This window comes from Buteo buteo, chromosome 2 (genome assembly GCF_964188355.1).
Source record: "Buteo buteo chromosome 2, bButBut1.hap1.1, whole genome shotgun sequence".
Classification (NCBI taxonomy): domain Eukaryota; kingdom Metazoa; phylum Chordata; class Aves; order Accipitriformes; family Accipitridae; genus Buteo; species Buteo buteo.
The window spans coordinates 30,950,712-30,978,597 of record NC_134172.1 but is presented as its reverse complement, the minus strand read 5'-3'; the positions used below and the strand labels follow the sequence as shown (position 1 = coordinate 30,978,597).

The following is a 27,886-nucleotide window of genomic DNA, read 5'->3' as shown; positions in this document are numbered from 1 at the left end:
GTGTTTCTTTGTCCAACACTAACCTTCCTTCTCTACTCATTATCTCTGGTGAGGGCTCTTTTAATTGAAATCATCCCTTCTGAAAGATATCTCCAACCCAGTTCGTTATTGATTTTGAAAGATCTGACCTGTTAAAATTTTCCTTGCCAATGATTAGCCTTCTTACTTGAAGGTGAATTAAAACAGAGAATGACATTTCTAATTTCCTAAGTGATGTAGTCAAAGGAGCTGTGCTAAAATGGTATAATGTTAGCTCAGTCTTTTAAAAGGATAAGATTTGTTATTTAGCTTGATGAGCCTTCTTGGGCTGTGCAAAAAATAGATCTTCACTCAGGTGCAGTTGTTTTCTGGAACGGCTTTTAACTGAACATTATGATATTACAAAGAGATGCTCTCAGAATTGTCTCTCTTGAAGTTCTGTTGTAAAGTTACACCCAGGAATTCAGGTCTAATCAATCATTAACAAATTGAAGAATGTGAAGTTAAGTAAACTATTTAGCTACCTAGACATTTGATTGACCTGATATCACAGCATAATTTCAGCAGTTTTGATGAATTGGGCTCTGCAGACACTTTTTTTTCAAATCAATTTTTCCTAATTCCAGCTGCACTGGCTTCTTGATAAGCACTCAGACAGTGTCCTAAAATTGCTACTAGTGTGACTGACTATAAAGGATCATGCTCTGTTTGTATACATAGATCTCTCCCAATACTTATTTTCTCCTTTAAATCAAACTTGCACATGGACTGTTCCTTCACCATGTAGAAAACAAGCTTCATGTTTATCTAATATTTTGAAGTAGTGGGAGGAAGAATTTTAAGAATGAATATATGTATCTAAGTACACATTGTTCAATGAAGCTTAAACAAGGAGATTTAACGCTTGTGGTAATCTGTAAAGAGCGCATTATAAAGGCTTCTCAATGTATACTTTTGAGTCTTTTCTGCCATTCTCTATTTTTCATGTTTCTTTCTCTGTTCAACTGGAATTAATAATCATAAAAATATTTAGGAATTAATTTTTACTGTAGTTAATATTTAATGAAGTGTGAATACATGTTACACATTTTAAGTTTATGGGAATTATCTATTAATTAAATTTTTAAATTCTGTAGATGGGTTTCATAATAAATTGTTCTTCCTGTCAGTTTTCTGATACAGAATCTCTGGCATGGAATTAATTAGACATTTCTAGAAAGGTACAGACTTTATACTAAATTCTATAGTTCATGAACCCAAACCCTTAACAAATAGCATTTCCTTACTGTCTACCTTCTGGATATATCTACTCACGAATACATGATGTCTTTTAGTCTTTATATAGTGATTTAAACTTTGGCATAGTAAAGTGTGGGAAACTGAGTTTCTGGAAAATACATAATCAAATACTTCCTTTGTGGCTTTTGTGTTTGATATTGATATGTGTGTATTTCACAGAATCACAGAAGGGGTGAGGTTGGAAGGGACCGCTGGAGGTCATCTGGTTCAATCCCCCTGCTCAAGCAGGGCCACCTAGAGCCTGTTGCCCAGGATCGTGTCCAGATGGCTTTTGAATATCTCCAAGGATGGAGACTCCACGTTGTCTCTGGGCAACCTGTTCCAGTGCTCAGTCACTCTCAGAGTAAAAAAGTGTTTCCTGATGTTCAGACGAAACCTCCTGTGTTTCAGTTTGTGCCCATTGCTTCTGGTCCTGGCACTGGGCACGGCTGAAAAGAGCCTGGCTCTGTTGCCTTTGCACCCTCCCTTCAGGTATTTTTACACATGGATGAGATACCCCCTGAGCCTTCTCTTATCTTCCCTTCTGTATTTAGATTAGATATGATATTCTGTCTGTGCTGCTTTGTGTTCATATTTTGTGGGAAAAAAAATGTTGCCAAGTTTTATCTCAGAGGTTGATAAAATGATCCCTAAGTTTCTGCTGACAACGAGAATTTGGCGACAGTGAAGACCAGATTTATACCATTGTTTGTGAAGTATAATGGGTGCCTTTAAATAACCTGTAGTAATGTGAATTTTACTTTAGCATTTGCATGCCTTTCACAGAAGTATACTTGGTAGAGGAAGTACTATCTGGTTTATTATCTTTACTGGATGGGCTTTTAGAATTGTGGCTGGCTTTCTGAAAGACCAGAAATCAAAGGTTTATTTCTTTCTTTTCTTTACTTATTTTGATAGCAGTTACAAGTGACACCTTGCTCTGTCTTACCATGTTTTACTTTATGCTGAGCTCTCTGGAAGAATTTCTCTTTCCTGTAGCGTGTTGGATTTTTTTATCTGCACAAGAATTCTGTCAGACCTACATGTTGTTGGGATTTCTTTCATAAAATTTCTAATTGACTTTTTTCAAAAATTTAAACTAAAAGAATTTGCTTGGTAAATATCTGATTAATACTACATGATGCATATTCTGTCATATTTTCCTTTCCAGAAGCTTTCATAATGTCTGATGAAATCAAAGGCTTGAAGGCTGAGTGTGGACCTGTTTAGAGGAGAACAGAAAGGAAATCTGTCGTCTTTGAGGATAGGAAAACAGTAGTGACATAAAATCATTCTGGAGGAGTATTCAATGACATTGCTCACTGCCGAAATTTGACACTTTAGCACCATTTCCAACGAAGCAGCAAATTAACAGAAAAGACAAAAATTCATTTCTTGTGTTTGCCTTTCTGGAGAGGAACATGCAGTTTGCCCCGATACCATATTTCTTTCTCAATCTCATAGCTTTGCACGTTTGAAGTCTTTGATGCCTTCTCCATCTCTCACCTTCTCTTAACTGAGAGGTTTGCCAACATAACAATCGAGTAAATGCTTCCAAATCTACAGAAGATCAAAAGTGATACTAAAAAAAAAAAAAAAAAAAGTTTTACCCACTATTTAGGAATTCTTCTGTCAAGATAAAAGACTAAAAGAGGTGTCATTTTCCAGTAGCATCTACTAAAAGATTCTGCTGTTACTTCTTATGAAATCACCTCTGAAGAAACTTTAGAAATCAAAGGTAGTACCTGCAATGGAAAGGTATGTGTTTTTTGTACTACAACAGAAGACTAAGGCAGAGGTTGGTCACTGTGTTCCTGTCTCTGTTTCTTTGATAGGTGAGAGGAATTTTAAGAAATCTCCTGGAGATTTCTGGATATGAGAGTATTCTTGTGATGGCCTCCTTAAAATACTTGTATACTTTTAAATTTTTATAATAGTGATTCATTGCATTTTTAATAGGACATCTTGGGTTGTTGTAATAGATTAGTGTGATAATACCACATCAAGTTCATGTATTTTTAAGCAGAAGTCACTGCTGCAATTAATGGGAGTTCTGTTTAAAAGACAAAGTTATGATATGGTCTGAGATACTGAAATGACTGCCTACATTAATATTTCATAGAAGTTACTACTTATTTCTAAACCAGAAATTAAAAAACCCCTATTTACACAGAAGGGTTTGTTAGATATATTTCCAACATCACAAAAATAGACAAAAATGCTTATCTTAAGACAATTGTGCAACACATTTGCCAGATGGAAGTAAGTAATAGTGACTTTTTTGGAATTAATTATTTATATCAGTTGTGTCTGGAATTAAAATGATTGATTACAGAGCACTCAGATGAAGACATTACTTATCTGGCATAGATTGCAGTGACAAGTTTCATATGGTCCTGACAAGAATTCTTCAAAACTAATAGAGATCTATTCTTGTCTGATACACAGCGGCACCTGTATTTTGAGTATATCCACATGGCTTAGTTGGCTTTCCTTCCCATAGTTTTAAGTACTATGTCTATATAATGAAATCACCACAATTTTAGGGGAAAGTTGCCATTTAAAAATTGAAAATGGTTTCACAGGAATTCAGCAAACTGTAGATGACAATGAATAATAAATGAACAGAGGATATGCTTGGGAGAATGTATCTCAGCAAGACATAAAGTCTTAGTGCACTTCAAAAGATTTATGACTGGATTGTTATTTCAGTCTAACACAAATTAAGTAATAAAATATTTAAAGGTAAATAAAAATAAATATATAAAATTGACCCTTTATGTAATGTTCTGTACTTAGAAGATGCAATTTTATGAAACTTTCTTTGCTCCAATGAATTAGAAGAAAACCAAAAGACGACAGGTCCAGAACATTATCTAAGTCATATTCATTAAGTTCGGGTCTCCTATTTTATTTTATTCCATCAGTGGCAAAGAAAACAACTGTAAAGAATCCAGAGATATGAGAAACCTTCCTGTTTGATCCTTGAATAACTATATTGGCTCTCTTGTGTCCAAGGAGGCAGAGGGAAGACAGATGAGAAGTATGCACACTGTGCTCTATGTGTAAGATTTCTGTCAAGAGTAAGAAAAAGTAGCAGCTTATCATTTGGGCTTCTTGCTTTTTTATTAAAACACCTTTCAATGCAGCTGGGATTTAGGGCAAAACTCAAAGGAAAGATATTGAGTAAACTCTGTGCTTCCAGGGAGGAAATGACAGAACATGTATTCCTACTGCTATTTACTTCTTGCACACCGGTTTTCATCAATACATCTAAATGGGCTTTAAAAATTCATATTGTTGTCCCTGCCTTACACAGAAGAAGCTGAAGTGCAAGGAGACAGAAATGGTGTACGTACATCATCCTGCAGGCTAGCAATAGGGCTGAGAGAACAATCTGTCTGACTTCATGTGACTAAATTGTAGTGTTTTCTTATAACCAACTTCCTGCTACATTGTCTGACATTACATCTTGCAGGAAGTCTGACCCTCTAAAAAAGTCAGTGCGTGAAGATACTACATTTAATTTCAGATGTCTGGTTTTAGTAGTCTAGTTGAAAAGCTGTAGCCGGTCTCTGAAAAGCTGTAGCAGTAAATTTATTCCTACCTCATTGAAGGAGGCTTTTGACTTTTTTGCCCTTAGCTAGTGTAAGCAGAGACTGGGATTACAAACCTCTGGGCTGGCACAAGCGTGATGGCCTGTGTTGATGGATGTACCCTGTGGTTGTAGCAGCCTCGCAACTAGCGCTTCTGGCCATCAGCACCACAGCAGGAGGCTACGATGAGCAAGGGAAAGAAATAAAAGGGCGGAAAATGAGACAGAAGCAAAAAAATAAAAGCATTCTCTTGGTCTTGATGCTAACTGAAACAGAAATATTTTGTCTTCTCTTTTTAATATATCAGCCTGCATGTACTAAAGAAAATCACATTTAACAAACTGAATTGAAAAATTATTCATGATAGAAGTGAAAGTGATCTGATTTAAAGTCCTTGTGACCTGTTCAATATGGCTGATTACCATGAGACTTCACAAAAATAAACTCTTCTAATAGTACCAAGAAATTGGTGCTGCAACACATGCTGATGCCCAGGTGTCATGACAAGGCTAACGGTGTTTTTTCAATTGATCTAACTGGGCTTCACTCTGATGAAAAATGAAGGGCAAGCCTTAGCTGGGTGAATTAGTCCAAAAATCTGCATTTCCACATATAGTTACTGAGAATAGTACTAGCAGTGAGATTTTTAGGTTAAGTGAGATGTTGTCTTAGCAGTATTTCAGTTAAAATTTGCTTTGAGATTTGTGAGTAAATTGAATATAAAATGCCAACAGGGAGAAAACAGTGAATCTTTGTTCAAAACCAAGAGGAAAACCTCATCTTAATCTATACAAATCAAACCCTACTCTTTAGTAGGCAGTGGATCCTGAATTGGTTTTCTCAGTAATCTATTTCTTAAAATCAGATTCTGATGCAGAGCGAGCTGTAAAAATCTACAGGGGCACAGATAAGAATAATCTGTTGCTCATATAATTATTGAGCTTTCATTGTAAAATGTTGATATTTATTCATGATTACAGTCTGTATAATTGTTGGAGGTAACTGTTGATTTCACAGATTCTCTCATAATTGGCTCTGCTGTTCATGGGAGTGGCTTTTGGTTTTTTTTTTCCTTGCCCACTGCATAAGAAAAAATAGGTTCATGCCATGTGTTTTCTATCATTACATTTCTGGTAGCCTTGCACAGAAAAAAACAACAGCAAATTTAGGAGTTTCTAACATGATTTCTAAAACTGATCTTCTTTAGAAGGCAGTTGAAGAGCACATGGATGTTTTTTATCTGATGTCCATGTATAAGTATTAATTATATTAGAAGGGTTGTACTAATATGTCTACTATGGTGTGTGAGCTGGAAATGATGGGAAGCTGGGAGGGTACCAGGGAAGGCATCGTATATGCTTACCGCATGGATATATTCTTCAAGCCTCTGTTCTTTGTTGATGTCATGGGTCATGGGGTAGGTAGGTCTTTGGTCTGACTCAGTATAGCTGTGTCAGGCAGGAGTTGCAGAGCAGCTTTTAACTGTTAGTAATCAGAAAAAAACAAAACAGACGTTGTAGGAGAGATACAAGCTAAGGTTAATAAAGCCTTTCATCCAACTTACAAAGCCTGCAATGGTGTTTGCTATGTATGGAAATCATCATTTTGTCAGAAGAGTGTTATCTAGCTTTTCAGACTAGAGAGAGAACATAAGGAGAGGAGAATGAGGAATACATTAGTATGGATTAACACCACCTCTAATGAAACTAAGAAATGTCCATGAACCAGCTTTATATGTAAACAGACTGTGGGCTAGAAGAAACTGTATTCAGTATCTTACAATATCAGAAGTATTTATTACAACATGACTACAGGCTCAAAGCAATGTAATTGCTTTGTAGAACATAGAAGCTCTATTTCTCTTTAAAGCATGCTGCTTCAATTAAGTATTCCTTTCGTGTATTCATTCAATATTCATTTTGGCTGTTACTGCTATACTACATGAAGGAAAAATGAATAGTTAAAGGAACTCATGCTAAAAAAAAAAAAAGGTTTGGAGGAAGAACTGTTTTAAACTGAATAATGTTTTGAGAATTAGTTTAAGTTTATAATAAGCCTAAAGGAAAGGATTTCATTACAGGTTATGACAACAACACAAAGCCAGATAGTTCTGCACTGTGAGCTGTCAGCCTTTCATGTTTGTGTATGTGCTAGCATATACTTCAGATAATCATGTTGCACTACTACTGTGAGCTGGAGGCTCTCGATAGCTTTGGCATAGATAGCGATTTTAAGGGTGTTACGCTGCTGTACATTCAAATTACTTTGGGAAGAAGTGTGGTATGAAAAGTATGAGCTCTGATGCAATTTATTTAATAATTTGAATCCACACAGCCAGAGCAACAAAATAAATACTAAACCGTGATAAATATAAGGAGGTGGTTGGGTTTTCTTCTTTTTCTTCTTCTTTTTTTTTTTTCTTTTCCTTTTAAGTTTGAATTAGATTTTTCAGACCTGGCTGTCTGGGGGATGAAGAACTAGCATTATATTAAATAAAGGAGAAAATTTTTGAGACCATTTTGTTTATTTGGGGTTTTTTTTGGTACTATGGAAATAGATACTTTTTACCCTTTCCATGTTTACAACAGATGAAAAAAAATTTCCATATATATTATAATTGTCACAGTGTTAAGGCAGAAAAAACACAAAGCAGACAAAACCCCCCTTTACCAAGTGAAATGTGGTGTTAAAACTACAATGAATTATGGCAAAAGAGTAGGCCACTGCATCAACACTGGGAAAGCATGTCAAATTCAAAATTTTTTCTTATGGAGTACACAACCTCATTTTAGACACACCAGTTTTCTAATATACAAAAGGAGTACTTGGTGGAGGAAAATAAGTAAAATTTGGTTCCAGTAATTTGTGAGGTTCTAGTATGAAAATGCTCAGTTAGGGAAACACTGAATAAGCGTTATGCTTTTTGTAATGTTGATGTCAGAATTTAAACTGGTGTGGTTACTCTTAGTTTTATTTCATGTGTGTTACATTCATGATTTTAAGAGACATTTGAAAACAGATGGATAATGTTAATTACCATGCCATTAGTAGTATCAAGAACACGTGTGAATGTATTTTCCCAATGGATATAAATAGGGGAAAGAATAAAAAAGCCCAGACTTATAAAGTGCCTTAATAATTATGTGCACAGCTAGAAAGATATCTAAGTGGCTGATTTTTGTATACTTTCAAATTTGCCTTTATCTCATTGTTTGAAAGTGTGCCCTGGAAAGTTGGGGAAACAATGTGTAATTTATAGATTAGATTAATCTACATCACTGTTTTTTATTGTTAATTCTTATATTTCCTTGTTAATTTGAGAAATGTGAACTCGTTCTTCAGATTCTGAAATTATTTGAACTGCAGTGTGGCTTACACTCTCCCTTATACTCTCAGGAATTAAAAAAATTAACCTAGGAGTCAAATAATTTGTAGGCATATTTGATACTCCATTATCTTCCTCTGAATCACAGGTGTTATGTTTTATTATGTTGAGAATCCTTTCCTTTTTTATCTCTCTTTCATATCCTGAATCCATTTTCTTTGATGCAGACACTGTCTTGCATGTTCTTTTCAACCTCTGAAAGAGGAGCTGAGAAAGACAAAAGCATTAAATAGAAATAACAGTCAAGGTGATCCATAGCACTCCTGGAGGGGAGAGTTCACTGGCAAACAGAGCAGGCGGCAAGTCATACAGCACCCAGGGAGTCCTGCCATGGGTGGGAAAGATGCAAAAATAAAGGTTTTGTCTATCAATGATCTTCTGCTGTCTTGGCACTCCCAATAGTATAAATTACAGAATCTGTCTCTTCAAATGCACCCAGCTTGTCGTGTTGGCAGCATCTCAGATTCTATATTTAAAAAAAAAAAAAAAAGCTATCAATAATTTATCTAGAATTTTGGCGTTTTGCTGTATTACTTCTTCCCAGTGTAATATGCAACATGTCTGTACCAGTGAGACTCAGTTTCCTGTTTAGACTTTCTCAGTTAGCTACTGCCTGGGATAAAAATACTTTGTTGCGGCAGCAGTTGTTTTTCCTTTGCTTTACACAATTACGACAGCAAATATAGATAATATAGGTATACTGTACCAAGTTATAGATATGCTTATTGTATTTTAGTTTAGCCAAGCGGATCTGCAAGTGATTTGGCAGCAGCTCTGAGGCTGTTATATTCTCAGTGGCCTGCTGTTCAGCCTGCTCCTTGACCAGCTCTGCTATCAGGAGCTGCAGTTTGCATTCACTGTTATCTCCTTCAAAGACTTCTTGATCTGTGTCTTTTTGACCTCTCTCCAGATTTACTGCTTAGGCTTGAACTGTACCTTGTAATACTGGTGTCCTTCTGACTCTCAGCCCTGTATCACCCACTTAACCTTCATGGCCCTTATCACAACCATCTCATAATACAAAGAAATTTGAGGTCTCCAATATTGGGTAATGTTAGCTTGTTTCTGAACTTAGGAAAAGTAGATTTCTGCTAAACAGTCTCTCAGTATTCTCTTTAAATACAATCCTCTCAAAATAATGAAAACTAAGCTGCTCATTGTCTTGTGCAGTCCGTGTCTCTCTCTCTGGCCTTAAACTGTTAATGCTACTTACACGCACCAAACCAGTAACACAAAATGGGTCAAAACCATTTCTCATTGAAAGTACAGCAAAATTCAGAAGAAATCAGTGGTGCAACCCTCATTTGTTAATAATGGGAGTAACGTCTTGCTTAATGTTTTAAGACATGTTTTGAGTTTTATGTTTGGGGATAGTAGGAGGCTTGTTTTGTCTATTTTTTTTATTTGCATGTGGAGAAAACTCAAGGGGTTCTCACCTAGACTTATTTGCCCTGTATTAAAGTTCAAAATAATTTTTTCTTCTTCAAATAGTGACAATTTTTATACCTGAAACAATGTTAATATATAAGATATTAAATACTGCGGTAGCTTGCTTTGTTCTCAGCTGCAAAGCTATCAGTGCTTTAGTGGGGATTTTGTCTTGATTTTTTTACTCCATTGTGATCACTCCCTAAAATTTGAGAATAAACTTGCAGTAATGGTTAATTCACTTACTTTCCTGCTCCCTGACAAAAATAAATGTTAATCCTTCAGAAGCTTAGAGGGAATCTTAATATTGTATTTTACAGTAATCTCTTTAGAAGACAAAGAATTACTAATGACATTTTAAACTCACTAAGACTTCAGTGACAACTCCCAACAACAAAGAAGCAAGCTTCCTATTTATTTCTGTAACTGCCATTTGTAATACGCTGATTAAACAAAGAGCAGATAAATGATGGTATTTTCATGAGACAAGTACAGCTCACTACAGGTAAACTATGACTCCCTCATCTAAATATACTTAAAACAAAATCCTAAGAAGTGCTTTGCATTCACAGCAGCAGCTTTTTTTCCCCAGTGCAAAATGGTTTGAGTGCATATACATCCCGTTGCCCAGGCATAACTGGATCAGTGCACAGCGGGGAGAGCAGCGTGTCTGCGTGAAGACTGCTTCAGTGGGAAAGAAAGAACCTAAAGAATATTCATAAAGAGCAAATTAAAACATCATATGAGGCCTTGATTAGGCTTGACAGCTTTCCTAAAGACTTTCTGTTGTTGTTACTAGTGTTTAACATCAGCTGAGGATTTGTGAAAGAGCAGCCACCCCCACCTCCTGCAGCCTTTAAGTGATGGTGGTGGGTGAGACTCTTTACATTGCATTCTGCTGATCTCTTTCATTGCCTAATTGCATATCTATGCTACACTAGTTTCTGCAAGATTAATTTTATCCCAGAATTTCACATTTACAAATGTTGTGCTAAATGTACTGCCCATAATAATGATATAATATAAAAAGCATGTTGCAGGTGATCTGTATGTGGTTTTCTCATACTTCTGAGGATCATTCAAAGCCTCTGCCTTCACTGTTTTTTCATCATGTATCTTCAGTGATGTATTGACCAGCAAGCAAAGAAATATTGTAAGCATGTGCTGGGTGCTCTCTTTTCCATCTGTGGCAATGAGAAAAAAACCACAGTGGATTAGGACTACTTTGGGATGCATTTCTTGTTATTTGGACAAAGTCACAAAGCCCCTTTACTCAGTTCAGAGACATTTCTTTTCCTGCTTTTCTGTGATTATTTTCAAATGAGAACTATGTCTGGCCTTGATGTTTGCAGTGTGTTTGGGGCCACTTAATTTAGAAGTGAATCGTTGTAGGTTCTTTTTATAATTGGTAGAGAGAGATGCGTACCTGTAAAGGGAGTTGCAGAGGAGCTTCTCTCTCTCTTTTTGTGAGGTCCATATAAAGAACGTATGGCAACAACGTTCCTCAGCAAGTGCTTCAGATTAACAACAGTGACTTTCCTACAAGAAAATGTGGATAACTTAACTGAAGATTTCAAAGCATTGTGCAGCTGAAAATTGATGAAATGTTGCTTAATGTGGATGCCATAAATTGTTTTCAAAAGAAAAAAAATATCTAGTATTTCTCAGAGTAATTTTGGTCAAAGCAAGTTTCTGTTCATATTGCTAGAAATAATTTTTTTAATTTTTTTTTTTAAAAGTTAAAGAAAGTAACAACATGACAATTCCTCTTTTTCTCCCAGAATAAGACAACTCGGTTAAAGCTGTTAAGATTGCCGAGATATTCATAGGTATTTTGAAATCAATTCATTGGAAATTAGCTTAAAACTATTATTCTAAAGGAGCACTGAGTGTGGAAGTGTTAGGGTGTTTTGTTTGGGTTTTGTTTGTTTGTTTGTTGTGTCGTCCCCCCCATCTTCTATCACCCCAAAGAGAAATGTGGCTAGTTGTGAAGAATGGTACCAGTTACACTTTTTTGTTCCTAACTGGCATTTCATTTTTTGAAGATGTATTTGGTGGAGCCATCTACAAAGATGGGGGAGATAGCATAGAAAAGAGAAGAAGTTTGAGAGAGTGGGGGGGTATGGCAGGGAGGAGATGGCCAGACTGCAGGGGGAGAGGGATTTTCAGAGGTCAGAGAGCACAGGACCGTGTTTGCTGCCACTCAGAAAGTCACTGTATGGGAAGAAAGCACGGAGTCACCATGGAGGCTCAGAGGGCAAGGGAAGAATTGTGTATAACTCACTTATTTTTTCATTTCTTGCTTTTGCTTTCAGTTTGCTTTCTTTAACACCTTCTCCCTCCACAAGTTTTAAGTTTCCATGCAAATTAAATTTGGTTTGGTCAACTGTGGAAACCCTTTAGTCTTTTGAGGGAGCTCACTGAGGAGAAAGCCTAAATAGATCCCTGCCCCAAAGCTGTGGCTCAGTTTAGGGCCCTGTCATAGTCATATAAAGAAGCGTGCAGTAAAGTGAAAATTTATGCTTTTGGTGTACTTTTAGCCTTGTACTCTAAACAGATTATTTTGTATTTAAACTTAAAACTCAACTTCATGTAGATAAGGGAGAGGGTCAGATATATCCCTAATAGCTCTGTGTCAACAACTCCATGAACCTAGAGATGCTGAGTAGTAGTTTGCTCAAAGGTTCATGTAAATGTGGTTTGTTGGTACTCACTGGCAATGCTTTTATAAAATTGCATACTACTTCACAGCAAAAGCAAAATAATGCAGTTTAATACATGAGCCTGTATGTGCACCTCATTGTTACTTTGGATCCAGTTCTAAAAGCATTATTGCAATCTATTGAAAGAACTTATTTTGGCCAATTATCACACTCATGTACAGATTTTTTTTCATATTTACATTGCCAAAGGCAGTAGTTAGTGCATTGAGACTGATAATTTTTATCATTTGTATTAGTATAAACATGTCAATGAATTGGATTGTGCTTGACATCTAAGTATCTTCAATTTTTAAGTAAAATGTGATTTCTTGGATAATTGATGATTGGAAATTTGGTAGAATCCCAAATGAGCAAACTCTTCATCTGGAGTACAGTAAAGACCTGATCCTTAAAAAGAGGGATTTTTTCATTGAACACACAAAGTATACACAAGGTGCAGTGATCTGATAAGACAGAAATTTGTAGTTTGCAAGATGAACAATTTAGCTTTATTTCAATCATGTTTATACCTGCTTTAGTTGGAGATTTTCTGCAGTCTATTCTTTTAAAGTTGGTGAGTGTTGCAAGTGGTGTTCTGGGGAAATGATATCTCTTAACTCAGTGTAAATACACCTAAATTAAATACAACAATGATTATGTCATTTGTGGAAGGCTGTTTAGAGATAACGTAGGGTAATCTTGATGAAATGGAAACTGAAATGTATTTGTATTTAACATACATTTATTTTTCTGGATAGCTAGCTAAAACTTGGAAACCCTAATTCAAACTTAATCTGCAAAAAATACAGATGAATTTCCATGGGCTGAATCGGTCTCTGCCAGCTGGCATTTGCTATAGAGTATTAATGCTTAGGATATTAGAACTGCAAACACGTTGTTCAGCTGTGATGTCTACTTAAAAAAAGAGGCAATGAGGAGCAGAGGCTAAATGTATAGCCTATCATCAGCCCATTCCCAAACTGCTACTGAAGTTAATGTTGGATGAAGAGCTGAAAATTGTGTTGAAGTCAATTAGAGTTTGAAAGCTCGTGGGAATCAGTAATAAGATGTAGCTTCATATTCCCTCCAGTCATTGAATAAGAAAGTGTTGTAAATAATTTGTACCTGCCATAGTTCGTTTAACTTAGTCTTGTGCAGTACCAGAATTATTCTGTTAACCTGTTTTGGAAATAATGAAGGCTCAGCCCAGCATCTCCCACAACTTCACTCACACAAATAGTCTTGTTACTGGGGTTATTCAGGTGAATGAGGATTGTGTGGCCTGGCCCCTATTTCTACATGGAACATGAGCACTCCACAGTCAGAGGAATTGTCTCTGTGTGACCAACTGTCTGCAGATGGACATCTTTTCTTTGGGAAATTGTTGCAGATTTTTTTCTGAACTGCTTGTTCTTTTCCTCTTTCATAGTAAGTCAGTGCACAGTGTGTATGAGGGGAGGTCTTAAAAACCTGAAAAATACAGGTTTTTTACCCTCTGATTTGTGGATTTTGTGAGTTGAACCAGGTGAATATTACAGTTTTTAACAACGGGAAAAGCAACCGTATCAGCTTTCAAGGATATAGGGTTTCATTGGTTTTGTTGACACTAATTATAACAACACGTCAAGTATTTACCACAGACCTTAGAGATTTAAAAAAAGCAATAACTTCTGTTCTTTGGAGAGTTAGAGCTGGTATGTCTCTGTCTTCAAGAACTTATTCCGTATAATCACTTCACAGATTATGTGGAACAAACACTCCTTAACTGGCTTTTAATTTTTATTTTAGTTATAATAAAGGAAAGAATAGAAGTGGCCTACCTGAAATTACTTCTGTTTTTCAAAATGTAATATGTTGTTGTTCTCATTATTTAACACAATATGGGAGGAAGAGAATACGATATTAATTGGCATCAGGGTATAAAGAGTAGTGCAGTAGAAATGCGAAGCAAAACCCAAAACAGTCCAGAAAAGCGTATTCATGCAAGTGAGAGAGAAGATTAGATCCATGTCTTGGCTGGGAGGACTTTGGCTCCTATCTTGCTAGTCGAAAATACATGATGACCTTGTGATTGCTCGGTTCTTAGTCCTCTAATGTGATTAATTCCTGTGTATGCTCTTGAAATTAAATATTTAATTTGTCTCGGACAAAAAGTGAAATGTATTTGTAACCCTAAAAATAGGAGATGAAGAATAATCCCATACTTGTTTTCTGTTTTCCAAGTTTGAGCTTCTACAAGAATGAAATTCTTAGAGATGTAGGAAATACAAAACTGGTTCTGTGAGCTCAGTTTTCCTCTGCACCATGGCAGAGGAAAAATTAAGTGTGCAATGTTAGCATCTTCTCTTGTTTTCCAGGTCCATGGGGGAGATGCATGGGAGATGAATGCGGTCCAGGTGGCATCCAAACGCGAGCGGTGTGGTGCGCCCACGTGGAGGGCTGGACCACGCTGCCCACGAACTGCAAGCAGCTGGAGCGTCCAGACAACCAGCAGAGCTGTTTTCGGGTCTGCGACTGGCACAAGGAGCTATACGACTGGCAGATCGGCAGCTGGAACCAGTGCCGGCCTGTCCTCTCCCGCAGCCATGAGAAGCCCCTGGAGTGCCTCAGAGGGGAGGAAGGGATCCAGACAAGGGACATCACCTGTATCCAGAAGTCCAACGGGGTTCCGGCTGAGGATGTCATCTGTGAGTACTTTGAGCCGAAGCCCCGCCAGGAGCAGGCATGCCTCATCCCATGCCGGCAGGACTGCATTGTGGCCGAATTTGCCCCTTGGTCAGAGTGCTCCAAGACCTGCGGCAACGGGCTTCAGCATCGAACTCGGCACGTTGTGGCTCCACCACAGTTTGGTGGGTCTGCTTGTCCTAACCTCACCGAGTTTCAGATCTGTCAGTCTAGCCCGTGCGCTGCTGAAGAAAGCCTGTATAGCCTAAATGTGGGACCCTGGAGTGCGTGCTCAGTGCCCCATTCGAGACAAATAAGGCAAGCGAGGAAACGAGGGAAGAGCAAAGACAAAGAAAAGGACAGGGAAAAGGCAGTTCGGGATCCTGAGGCTCGTGAGTTAATTAAGAAGAAGAGGAATCGAAACAGACAGAATAGACAGGAGAACAAATATTGGGACATACAAATTGGATACCAAACCAGGCAGGTCACATGTACTCACAGAAATGGGAAAACTGCCGCTCTGAGGTAATAACTATTTATTAATTTGCACATCTTTATTTTTCTCTGTTTAAAGTAAAGCATGCATAAGTGCACACTGGTATTATTTTACACAAGCCTGAATCTCAGTAAGGGGCATACACTATTACAATATGAACATCCCTCATCAAGTTCAAGATGTTTCTGTAACACGAAACATTCAAACTTTGCTAGTGACCATGCTAAGCATCACATAAATGTGCACTGTTAAACTATGCTAACTCCCTAGCCTCTGTTTGTCTAAGTAGATTTCCCCCAAAAGCTTGAAGATATTTGTCCAATGTCTGCTCTGTTTCTGTGGGTTCAGGCAGGTTTTTGCTCTCTAACAAGCCATGCATGTTCGGAAGACATGATGTTGCTGCTTCTAAGGCTCTGGGCACAAAGACTAACAGGAAACTGGGCTGGGTCAGACTCACAATAAAAGTAGAAAATGGAGAGAAAATGCTGCATGAGAAGGCAGTATCTATTCTTTCCAGTACCTTTTGTTTTGAAATAGAAGAGCATGAAATATTGTTTGCCCTTCTTGATTCCTATGGCAAAATTCCTGAAAGGGTGACTGTGAAACCTCTTTGTTTCTTCCATGTACTTACTCTTTTTCTTTCTCATCTGCACCTTTATGCTGTCTATCTGGGTTTTGTTTGGTTTTTTTTTTTGTTTTGTTTTGTTTTTTAAATTATTTATTATTTTACTTTTCAAGAGTTTTGGCAGTCATAGATGTTCTGATAACTCTTTCTGTAGGCTTCTGGGTAAATTTCTGCAACTGTATTATCTTCCTTGTTTGTTTCACCTGGCATTCTCTTGCTAGCTCATGTTTTTTCCTTCCTGTCCCCCAGAATGTTTTTGTCCAGCTCAAAAATCTTTCAGTCTAGTCTACCTTTTTCTGTCTTTGATGTGATTCTTTCTATTTTCTTCCCTCTAGCTCAATGCATGATTAATCAATTTTACTTCAACTATGAAATGACTAAGATATCTTGCTGAATGAGGCTGATACCCATTGCTGCTAGGTTAGTGTTTATGAACTTTTTTTCAGGGTATTTTACTTTGGAGTTTTTGTTATGCCAGTTAAACATTCTATCACAGAACTTGTAATTGCTTCAACCTTTCCTATCAGAAATCATATATTGTAGTTTTTCAAGTGTAGTAAACATTTTTTTAGTATATTTCCTTTCAAAAAAGGATCCAGAAGTAAAAGAGGAAGATGATAAGAGGTCCCTGGCTTAAGGGAAGAACTGAAAGATCTGGGTTGTTTAGTTGGAAGGAGGGACATACAAGTGAAGATGTGAAGTGTCTATGAGTGTGTAAAAAACCTGTCACAAGGACAAATGGAACAAAGTATTCTCCCTATATTATGAATGTGTAGGAAAAGCAATAATGGTGTAATTACAGCAGTGCTGAATGAGGTTAGACTTCTCAATACTGGGAATAGTGAAGCTCTGGGAAGAATTGCCTGGGGAATGTGTGGCACCTCCATCTTTGAAGGTTTTTAAGAAAAGGCTAGAAATGCATGTATCAGTAATGACATACCCTGAGTAACTCTTGGTTAGGGAAGAGGGGCTGACTGCATAGTTTTTTGCAGTCTCTTCTAGCTGTGGTTTTCTACAGTTCTTTCATATTTTGACCCACACTTGGATGAATGTCTGCGCAAGGAATCTCAAAATGAGTTCTTTCAGGCAGTCCCACATGCTGGCTGCAGCGCTGTGTCAGTGCTGGTACAGGAAGAGGGTGCCTCTACCCCTTCTTTTTCCAGCCTCACATCATGCAGCTCACACTGTGCCTAGCCCAGGAACATCATTATCCTTTAAATACAGGGAATAATTTATTAAACATATCAGTTCCTAGCAGATAGCAGCCAGCCACTCTGTTTGAAAGTTCCCAAGTTTTTGTAAGGTTAAACAAATAATTCAGGACTACCACGTTAAAAAAAGAGGGGGGGGGGGGGGGATGAGACGAAGGAGGGACATTCATATGCTGAGGTTCTGATAAATGGTAAAAGAGAGTAAAAGTATAATTGGAAGTCAATGGCATATTTTACTCCTCATCTTTACACTTGCTCTTGAATTCACTCAGATCAGTAATGCTGTCTTAATTTCAGATACCTCAGCATATTATACCACATACACACATTTCAGGCTGTAGCAGGGGAATGGATGAAACCCGCTTGCCTGAGGCAGCGAAACAATAGATAATAAAACATAGGAGTGATTCTTCACAGAAGAGAAAATGATACAAACGATGCAGTAGACATTTTGATGTCTAATGGGTATAATCTTATGTTGTAAATACACAAAGGATTTCTAACAGTCTTCCCATCAAGTTTAACATAGAATCTTTTTTTCCAGTTGCATAGTGAAAACAAGAAAATTTGGTTAAATGACTCGTGAGAAATTCCGGCACTGATACTTTGGCTTTTAGAGACCTATCTATATATGTCATCTATACATCCATCTCTTTCATTTATGCTGCACTCTTCACTAAGTGGTCAAATGCTTTACTCTGTGATTGGCATTCCAGAATCTCAAGCAATAGAATTATTTTTTCTGCCCAGGTTGTCAATTCAGGCAGCATTTTATAAGCTCTGTCATATAGTAATGGTGTTACTAAATAATATAGACAAGTAAGGTGACTGGAAAACCTGCTGTGCTCATGTGTAAATGCTCTTCAGCTTGAATAGTCCATTTTCGGGGAGTTTTGACTTTAACAATCAGAAACAATCAGCCCCCTGGCAGCATGACTGAAAGAAGGAGAAAAACCCTCAGGCAAGTAATATTTTTTGCAGAGGTAGCAAAATTGGTATAGTATAAAAAGGGTTTCGAAAAACAAGTTTCAGAAGGGTGCTCCAGAGAAAATGGTTCTGTAACGCTGTCAGCAAAACTTCAAAAAGGCAAATTCTCTTGACACATCAGCACACCAGGCATGGTAAAGAGAAGTGAAACAAGAAAATCAAAGTGTAATTTATACACTTTATTGCCGAGTGAACAATACATAGTCTCCCGTGAAGAATGAAATATTGGATTTTGTATTGCTCATTCTGCAATAATGTATGTGTTACATGGCCTATATTTACTTTATGTTTCCCTTAGTCTGAAATTATGGAGCATTGAAAATATTTTAAAAATAGAATTGTTGGAGAAGAAAGAATTCCATAATTAAAGCTGACTTATAAAATGACTGCTTTGGATAGCTAACAAAACCTGGACAGTGTTGCTGTTAGTGTAAAGGACAATAGTGATCGTCTGAAAAGTTTTCTTTTTTTTTTTTTTTTGGTGAAAGTGGACTTTGCCTGAGGTCCCACAGAGAGCCGTTAGACAACAAACTATCAATGTAGAGAAACACAAAATGTGTAAAATTTCATTTTGAGTTACAAATCTACTTGCACTATTACAAATTGTGATGATTGTGCCGCATGTTAAGCATATAATTTTCTACTGTAATATATAATCTGGTTTTGCTTTCATCTGCTTTGCCAAATTTTTACCATTGGGTCTCAAACATTTCCTCATAATTGTCTTCCTGAGCAGACTTTTGGGGGAAAGTTTACAAAAAATGCTTAGGCCATTTTTGTACAAGCTTAAGAAAAAATATTTTGTTGTAGCAGTGTTTAATTCATACATACTTTACTAAGATGCTTTATTGAGAACTCACTGGATTGGGAAAAGAATTGGATATTTGGAAGGACTGGAGCAGGTTACAAGCACAGACATCTATAACTGTAAGAACATGGAACAGAACGAGAGTATCTTCTTGCCCTGTATGTTTCTGCACTTTAGCAAAGATTTTGAAATTCACTGACAAAGCGCATCAAGTTCCCCCATTGCCATTGGTCCACAGGCGCAGGGACAGCCTGCAACTGCCAAGAATCATTGAGCTCAAATGGCTGCAAATGGGGCTGTCGTTAAAGCGGTTCTGCAAGGATATAACTGCCTACTTAAAAAAACCCCAACAAACCCAAATGAAACAAAGTCCCCAGGAATTTCTGCACTATTTCCTTTCTTTTTCTCCATCATTCGGATATGGCTTGTTTATCTTGCTTAAGCTGGGACCAAAACACCCCTGTCTGAATGGGGGGAGAAATGGAGGAGACCGAGTAGGAAACTGTCCCCATCAGCTCTTTGGCTGGAGTCCCCAGAACTGGTTAATATACCCTTGGCAGCACCTTTGTGGCAGAGACCTGTTTGTGAAGCTGAACTTTATTGATGAATTGAAGTGAGAATTCAAGAAACAGTAAATTTTTAGATCTATTCAGAGCTTTTAGTTATTTGTTGGGAAATAATCTTATGCAGTAATAGCAGTGGAACATAATGGTGGGAAAGAAAAGCATCCAAAATTTAAGAAATGCTGACCAGTTTCTGGGCAGATTGGTTTAGCCCTTTTGCGCATTTGATCATATGGTTGTGTTTCATTTGTTTCACCTCTGTCCTTCTCAAAAAGAAATTATTTGTTATTTCTTTTCATCCTCCTCACTGATTCTGTGCATTCATGAAATATCTAGCAGACTACATCCACACTTTGTAATTTATTAAACTCTCTTGGAAGTTTCCATAATGGTCTCATTGCAGCACTTTACTAACTTTCAAGTTTGGGAGAGTTTGAGCTTTTATTTATTCCAATATTGTAGTTGAGACATGAGAGATGACAGTAGGGTCAAAATTATTCAAATGTCTTGCTAATTTTGGGCATCCACTTTGAGGTATATAATGCCTGATTTTTCAGCTTACTGCATAGACCTGTAGCTGCTTAAATCACAGCCACTATATTCACTAGTGGCCACAAGTCTTAAGCTGGATACCCAGGGATGGAGCAATTAGAGAATGTCCAACTGAGAGTTTAGGCCGATGAGCAAGTGATACTCAGGATGTATTGGCAGAAAAAGAGAGAGAATATGCTTCTCTAGGATGGCATTTTAACTTTGTTCGTCTTTCCAGGTCCTGAAACCTCCTAATCCAAGTCCTCACCTTCCAAATCATGCAACAAATGCCTCTATCCACTTTATGGACTCTCACTCTCCTTTTAAGTTATAGGCTGTGTGGAGGAGGATAAAAAAAAATACAGCGTAAGCCTGTTGCTTTCTTTATGCCATTGATTTGGAGAAGCAGGTGAGTCATGCTGAGGTATATGCTGTCAGAGAGCAAACAGAAGAGAGATTCAGACCCATAATATAGCAGCTCAGTTTGTTGGACCCTGTAATACATTCCTTGCTTAGAAGATTCTCTGTACTTCTCTGAGCTGCTCCATGAAGCGACAGGCAGAAAGGGTGATGGGTGTGAAGGTTGTAGTGTCTGAGGTGGAATAGCTTCAGGGAGACAGGTGTGGGAAGGAGAGGGACTAGCTGTGCAGAGAGGACAGTTTGTAGAGGTGAAGGAGCATAAGCAACTTTTAGCTTGTTCTTTGAGGACCACATGGAAGCATCCACATCTACAAGTGTTTTTTATGTTACTGGAAAGGCAGCTCTGTAGCTGTTTTTGTAGAGGAAGCCTACAAGCTCACCACACTGTAAGGGTTTAGGAGCCATAAGTGGTTTAGTAACAGAACATCTGTAAATATCACATATTTGGATAATGAGCTATAGACAGTCATTTTGATAAATTAACTTGGAATCACTTAGGGCACATGCTATTAACAAATGGGGAACAGGGAAGAAGAAAGTCATCTTGGAAGAAAAACCTCCAGATAACTAAAAACTGCAGGGTAATTGTCAAATGCATCAGGATAAGAAAAATGTGAAATGCTATTAGAGAAACAGGATGCAAACATACTGCTTTCCTACCATTTTCCACTGTGCTTTTAGAATTTCCATGAATTTGAAAGTCAGAAGCATCCTGTAGATTTTTAATGTGATTTTGGTGGAGACAGTAGTTTCTGTGGATATGCATAATATTATTCACTGGGTGTTCCTTCCTATTCTAAGTACCTGCTCCATCATCTTACTGAGGCTGCTGTTTTGACAGTGGCTTGTCAGTATTAGTATACATTTGACATACCATGCCAAAATCTAGAGTTAAGATGGAAACGTACACACTGTGCTGAATAATTGAAACAATAGCAATGAACCATTTCTTTTTCCACACCATATTTTAACTCTTTTCATATAGTAAACAGTTGTTCTGTCATTTAGATATGACATTCATATATTTCTGTGCAAAGCATCAAGATTGGATGCCTTTCTAGAATATATTTTTTATTCAAATACATGTAATTGGTCTTACTTAGCAAAATATAATAGCTTGTAATGAAATGAGGGTCGAGTTCTGATAATCTCTAGTGGCCATAAATCCTGTGAATGAATGAATGAATTCTATGAATGAATGCTATGTTTAATTTCTAGCCTTAATTTAGTAAGACATTAAGATACACAGTGGTAAATGGAATTAGGCCCTGAGATCTTTAACAAAGATTCTCCTACACTGTACTTCTATGCATCTTTTCTGTCTCGTTGCCAGAGAATTTTTATGTTAATTGACTTTAGTATGTCAAAATAAACAAAACTCTCAGAATATGTATCAAGCAATATTTTCCTAAATTTTGGACATCTTTATATTGGTATCATATCATAGTCTGTAAATAGTCCCATAAGGAACAAACTAGAATGTATTATTTGTTTAGAGATATTTTGTTCTTTCTGTTATGTGACTGCTGAGCATAGTCTGGGACATAGAGTATGCCCCTGTTTTCTCAATGAGCTTTATAAAGTCATGGTACAGCATGTGAGCTGAGCATCTTCCTGGGAGATGCTGTCCCCCAAGGAGTGGAGGACTGCATGGGATGGGAAGTCACAGAGTTCTGCTTCACTTGCAGATCCCCAGAATGGCAGAGCTGGGTGCCTAACTTTCCGTGGTCCCACTGAAAATAAAATGTCCAGCCTACTTCCTAATACTGACCACCTTTTTTCCAAATGCTGGAGACTGAAATGAAACCAGTGATATTGTCAAAGCTAGACATCAATACAGGGAACAAATCAAAAATAATACCTGAAATACAAATGATATTAGTAATGCAATTTTTTTTTTAAATTTTAACTTTAACTTCAATATTGCATATTTTTATTCACAAAGTTTGGCATTGTGTTTATTTTTCTTTGCCGATAACTCCATGAATCTAACTGTTAGTTAGGGTCAAAGTAAATGCTGATTAATGCTATGTAACAAAAATTCCCACTGACAAAGGGACACCCCCCTGCAAAAAAGAAAAAGCTTTAGTAAGTGATCTGTGTAGATTATGGCCAAATAACCTGCTCTACCAATTTTAAATTTATCTATAGCAGGGATATGCATACATGTCACTATCATTGGACTGTGAAAGATAGTACCTCTCTCTAAAAACTTCTGCTTTCTTGTCTCCTTAGACAATTATGGTATCTGCAACAGCCCCACAACAGCTGTTGTTGCCACTTGTTTGGGTGTAGTAGAACTTCTTGTTGCTTTGCCTGTATTAGCTGATATATTTTTCCTTGACATAGTAGTTGTAATTTCTGGTTTTTTTTCTGCCATAATGTAGAAAGCCTGAGTGGTTTTGTTTTTTTCAAAACTGTTTTGGCTGTGCATCTTTGTTGGCAGAATTAATTAAAGTTGTGAAAGGATCATGGGAAAGTAGTCTTGTGAAAAGCACTTAGGTGGACAGTACTTGAATTGTAAATGAATAAAAGTGGCGTCATTGTTTGTGTGATTATAACAGCCCATTATACTGTAAGGTACTAACAGTTTCTCAGAACAATGTACAATATGACTAATACTAAACAGTGCAGCTGTAGGGAAAATGAATCAGGATTATGTCATGAGGGATAGTCATTACACTTGCCAGGAGGAAAAAATACGGGCACTGTATTTTCACTAACTTTTTTTAAAAAAACAAGTGTGTACCATCCATAAACTGAAACTCTCAAGGATGACTAGACTTTACAAGTTACATTTTACATCTTCAGAGTAACTCATGGGGGTTATCTAAACTCTGGATTTAAATCACCTTTCTACTATTCCTGCTGTCTAGTACCTGCTAATTAAATAGAATTATTTTTTTCATTTAATTTTATTTATGAGAAAATAAACTATTTTCTTTATACTGAAGAGTTTATCACAATCTCTTTCAAAATCCAGCTATACCTTTGATCCAAGAATGGTATAGAGTTCATTTGATTGTTTTGCTTTAGAGATTAGTGCATCCAACAAAGCTGTGTGAACTCTGAGGAGAGCACTGCATAGAAGATAAATAGCTTGTTGCAATACATTACGACGTTGTGCTTGATTCTTGTCTCCTTATGTTAACTCGAGAATCCTTATTATTCATACAGAGCATCTTTTAAGGTTCCATGGTGGTCAGATAAAGGGCAAGAAGGAGACCCTACACATGCAATGTTAAGATCTGGATTCATTCAAGGTTGCCGTAGAAAATTGCACACATGGGTACATATATTTCAAAGCTTGATTTGACCTTCTGACCCAATCAGATTATTTCTGTGAGGTAGTCCTGTTAGAGGGTGTGAGGATCTAGGCTGTGGGACTGCCCATCAGTAGTCAGATTTCCCAGCAGTGTAAGCCTGAGCTTTTCTAGGATGCAATGCTAATGAGTGGTGTGGTACGTTTTACCCCTTCACTGTGAGGTTACAGTTACAAGAGGCAGATGTGGTCTTTGGAAAGTGTTCTGTACAGTCTCACATTTCTTTTAGCAATCTACTGTAATTTAAGCAAACTTTAAGCAATCTACTGAGATCCTCTCTACTGAGAAAAGTAAAATATGCTTGTATTCAAATCCTGCTTTAATTTCTTTATTGTTTTAAGGATTCTTTGGGAGTTGGATAAATGTTCATTCATGGCTGTAGGATGTCTTGGAAGGACACTGTTTGTCCAGCTTAGTGGTTTGTTTTGGTGGGGTTTTTAGTTGTTATTTTTTTGAATCACAAATTTACTTTCTGATTCTTTTCCAAAAGCTTCCCCTAGCTTTAGTTTGCCCTTCAGTCAAAAATGCAGCCTCTACAAGCCTGCTTCTGTGTATTTGTCTGTGTAATTTTTGTTTTCAAGTGCTAAACTAACATCTAGTTTTGGTGTTCTCTAAGCAATTTGTCACTGTTCCAAGTCTTTCTGCAGACAAGTTTGGTCAAATGGGCTTGTATGTCAATAGTTTTCATCTTGTCACTGGTGGGAAAGATTGAAAACCATTTTGCTGATGGTATTCAGTGATGTAATGTCTCATGAGATGAACAAGAGTTCAAGAGACACTCTCATGGTTCCTGATGATACAGCTGATTCTGGGAGATGCCTGATGGTGTGCAGGACATTCAAGGCCGGGAAATGGTTAAATTATTCTGCTCTGAGGGAGCCCTCTGTGTTTTCTTCTATCTGCCAGTTAGTCTTTGCTTTTCTTCCTTTAGTATTTAGATGAAGCCACTCAAAAACCTGTTAAAGGATTCTGGATTTCTTTAGCTTGTTGATTATGCTTTGATCTAAAACCTTCAGAAGCAGCTCCCTTTTTCTGCTGAACTTCCTCATATCATGATCAGTATGGGTTTCTTCCAGGCAGTTAGCCTATCTTTTGGTTATGTCGTCTTCACTCCTCTCAAGTTTTTAATTCATTCAGTCTTGGGTGTTCAAAACATAATTATGTTATGTTGTTGGGGTTTTGCTTTGGAATACAAGCAGAGCTTGTATTTTTTGCTGAAAGCGGAGTAGCCTTCTTCAAAAAGAATTATGGTTCCTTCCCCAAAGGTGCTGGGGTTGAACTCCTCGGCAGACAGAGCAGGTTCTGACCCACAGCCCTTCCTGATCACGAAGGCCATGTGATAGCTAATCCTGGTGATACTATATAGTATGAGAGAGGCAAGGGGAGGAAGAACACCATTTCTTCCTAGGTTTTTTGTGTGGTGTCTGACAATGTAGATGTCTGTTGAACGTCTCTTAATAATGCCTGCTGTGCTGAGCTCTCATGAGGATGGTAAGATATAGGGGTGTCTGCTTTCTACACCAGGGTTGAGGGTAGGTCAACCATGCCAGGACTGGAGCAGCCTAGGCAGACCTGTAGGTGCACTTACAAGGAACTTTAGAGCCACAGCAGCAAAGAGCCTGTGGACATAATCCACTACCACATCAAATACTGATCCAGGCTTGAAAGATCACAATTTTCAATTTACAGGTAAAATTCCACTTAAGTCCTTTTCTGTCCAGCTCTAACCCATGGCTTTTGTTTCCCGTGAGTGCCAAAAGTTTATATTGGCATCAGTCTCCCTCCTGAACCATAGCCATGTTATTCATTTCAGAACAATGGAAATCTCGGTATGTAATCAAATGGGAAATCAGCTAGAGAAAAAATAAATATACCAGAATTCCAGGAGAATGTATACAGTGAATGAAAATAAGGAATAATAGCTGTGAAAATTTCATTAAAGAAAACCAAAGCTGAATGATAATTGTGAAGGAACAGAGAAATATGGCAAAATAGCGCAGACAAAAATTATTGAAAAGACTATTTGGCTTGCATTAACCTTGTCAGTTGGGCTCTATTACTTTGCATTATAGGTAAAACCAGTAAATAATAGTTCTTGTTAAATATCAGCACTGGGTAAATGAATTGAATTTGCTGTAAAGGACATGTTCTCCACTGTACAATTTTAGATTTAAATTGCAAATCCCACATTGGAACTCTATTACATTTGAACATGAAGAGCAGCTGTATTGAGAAAAGCACCGAACTGATCTCCAGAATGATGTCTCCTTAATACATTGGATATGTGGATTCATATTTTCATTAACTTATAGATTGTCCAGATATAGTAATGTGCAGATATTTTGGGAGCATCCTCAGAATGAATCTTGAACAGCCCTCGAATCCAGGCCGGTTTTACATCTCAAAGTTGCACATGTAGTAGAAGGGATCTGTAATTGCAGGATATAACTCTGTTCAAATAAAATGAGACTAAGTGAAAGAGAACCCTTGGACCATATAACAATGTAAACAAATAACCATATAACATATAAATAGACAGTCGAGGAAAGAGCTTATAGAGTGTCTAAGCTCACAAATGCTACAGAGAAAGTGAATAGAGTATGGTTATGCAAGGCCCGAAGCCAGAAAATGAAATTAACAGAGCAATTTTAAAGCAAAAATCCACAGTTATTGGTGAGTAAAAAAAGGTAACTCATTGTTTCCAAGTTGATGTAGATGCCAAAAATCTTATCTGGGTTCAGAAAGCATTTACACTAATTCATGGAGGAAAACTCTATAAAGGGCTCTTCAGTGCAAAGATACAACTTGTGTTCAGGAAGTCTTTAAGCCACAGTTTGCTAGAAAACCAGAGGGTATGTTGGGAAAGTGTGACAAAATACTTGCTGTCTTTCCATTTTTGTCCTCCATTTGCCACTGCCAAGGCAGGTATCAGACTGCATGGATTATTACTTAGAATCACTCAGCCATTCTCATGCTGCTGTTCGTCTTTTCTCATTAACTCTTCTTTCTAGTTATCAGTCCAATATGGTATGGAGGAAACACCAGCAAAAGTAGAAAATCTCTTAGTTGTACAAGTAAGTTATGTGTAGCTCATGGAGTAAAATGAGTCCTACTGCCTTCCTCAAAACCTATTTATTTTTCCTATTCATTCTGCATAAATTTAGAGATCAGTCCTATGGTCATGCATTACCATGCATTTGGCTTTATGCCTGCAGTATGCATGGCTTTATCTGTTGGAAAAAATAAAAATAATTTAAAAAAAAAAAAGAATTTCCTAGTTGAGCTGTTAGAGGAGGAAATTCCAATGGTCTCTTCCATGACTTTTCTACACAACTTCACAGATAAATTTGAGACTGAGATTACAGACACTCAAACAGGTCATTGGCATATAAAATGAATTTGTCCTGATTTTAAAAACTTATAAAAGCATGATTCACTCTCTAATAGAAATTTAGGGTTCCTTAGAAAGAATTGTTTTATCTCTTGACTAATCTAATTTTATCACACTTTTAAAAGCTTATCTTCCAATGAAGAGTCTGCTTTCAACTGCACAGCTTGCTCATTTGTACACAGGTACTATAGTGCAATTCGCTCCAGGCTTATGCCTCAAGCTTCATTCTCTATGTTTCTGTAGCCTTAATTATCCCATAAATTACTTTGAAATCCCCAGGGGGAACCTTCCAATCCAAAGTGATATTTAGTTTTTATTTATTGCTTTAAGAGCAAAAACGAGGCTACAGAACGTGAGTAGACACAAATTCCTGACCACACATCCCCAAAAGAGGTTGAGCAGCAATTATGTTTTGTATTTTGCCCTTTGAACCACCACTGCCTTTTTCTTTAGTTCATTTATCTAATCCAAGTCTTTGAGGTCAGGAATAGGTGTGATG

The 27,886-nt window shown here is 37.3% G+C and overlaps 1 protein-coding gene across 1 annotated transcript in view; it reads left to right on the top strand.

Moving 5' to 3' along the window:
• THSD7A (thrombospondin type 1 domain containing 7A) overlaps positions 1–27,886 on the top strand; it is a 297,588-nt gene that overhangs the window by 146,557 nt on the left and 123,145 nt on the right. Inside the window, exon 4 of the mRNA XM_075049941.1 lies at positions 14,726–15,557. Coding sequence (XP_074906042.1) covers positions 14,726–15,557 — 832 coding nt within the window. The remainder of the gene's footprint in view (positions 1–14,725; positions 15,558–27,886) is intronic.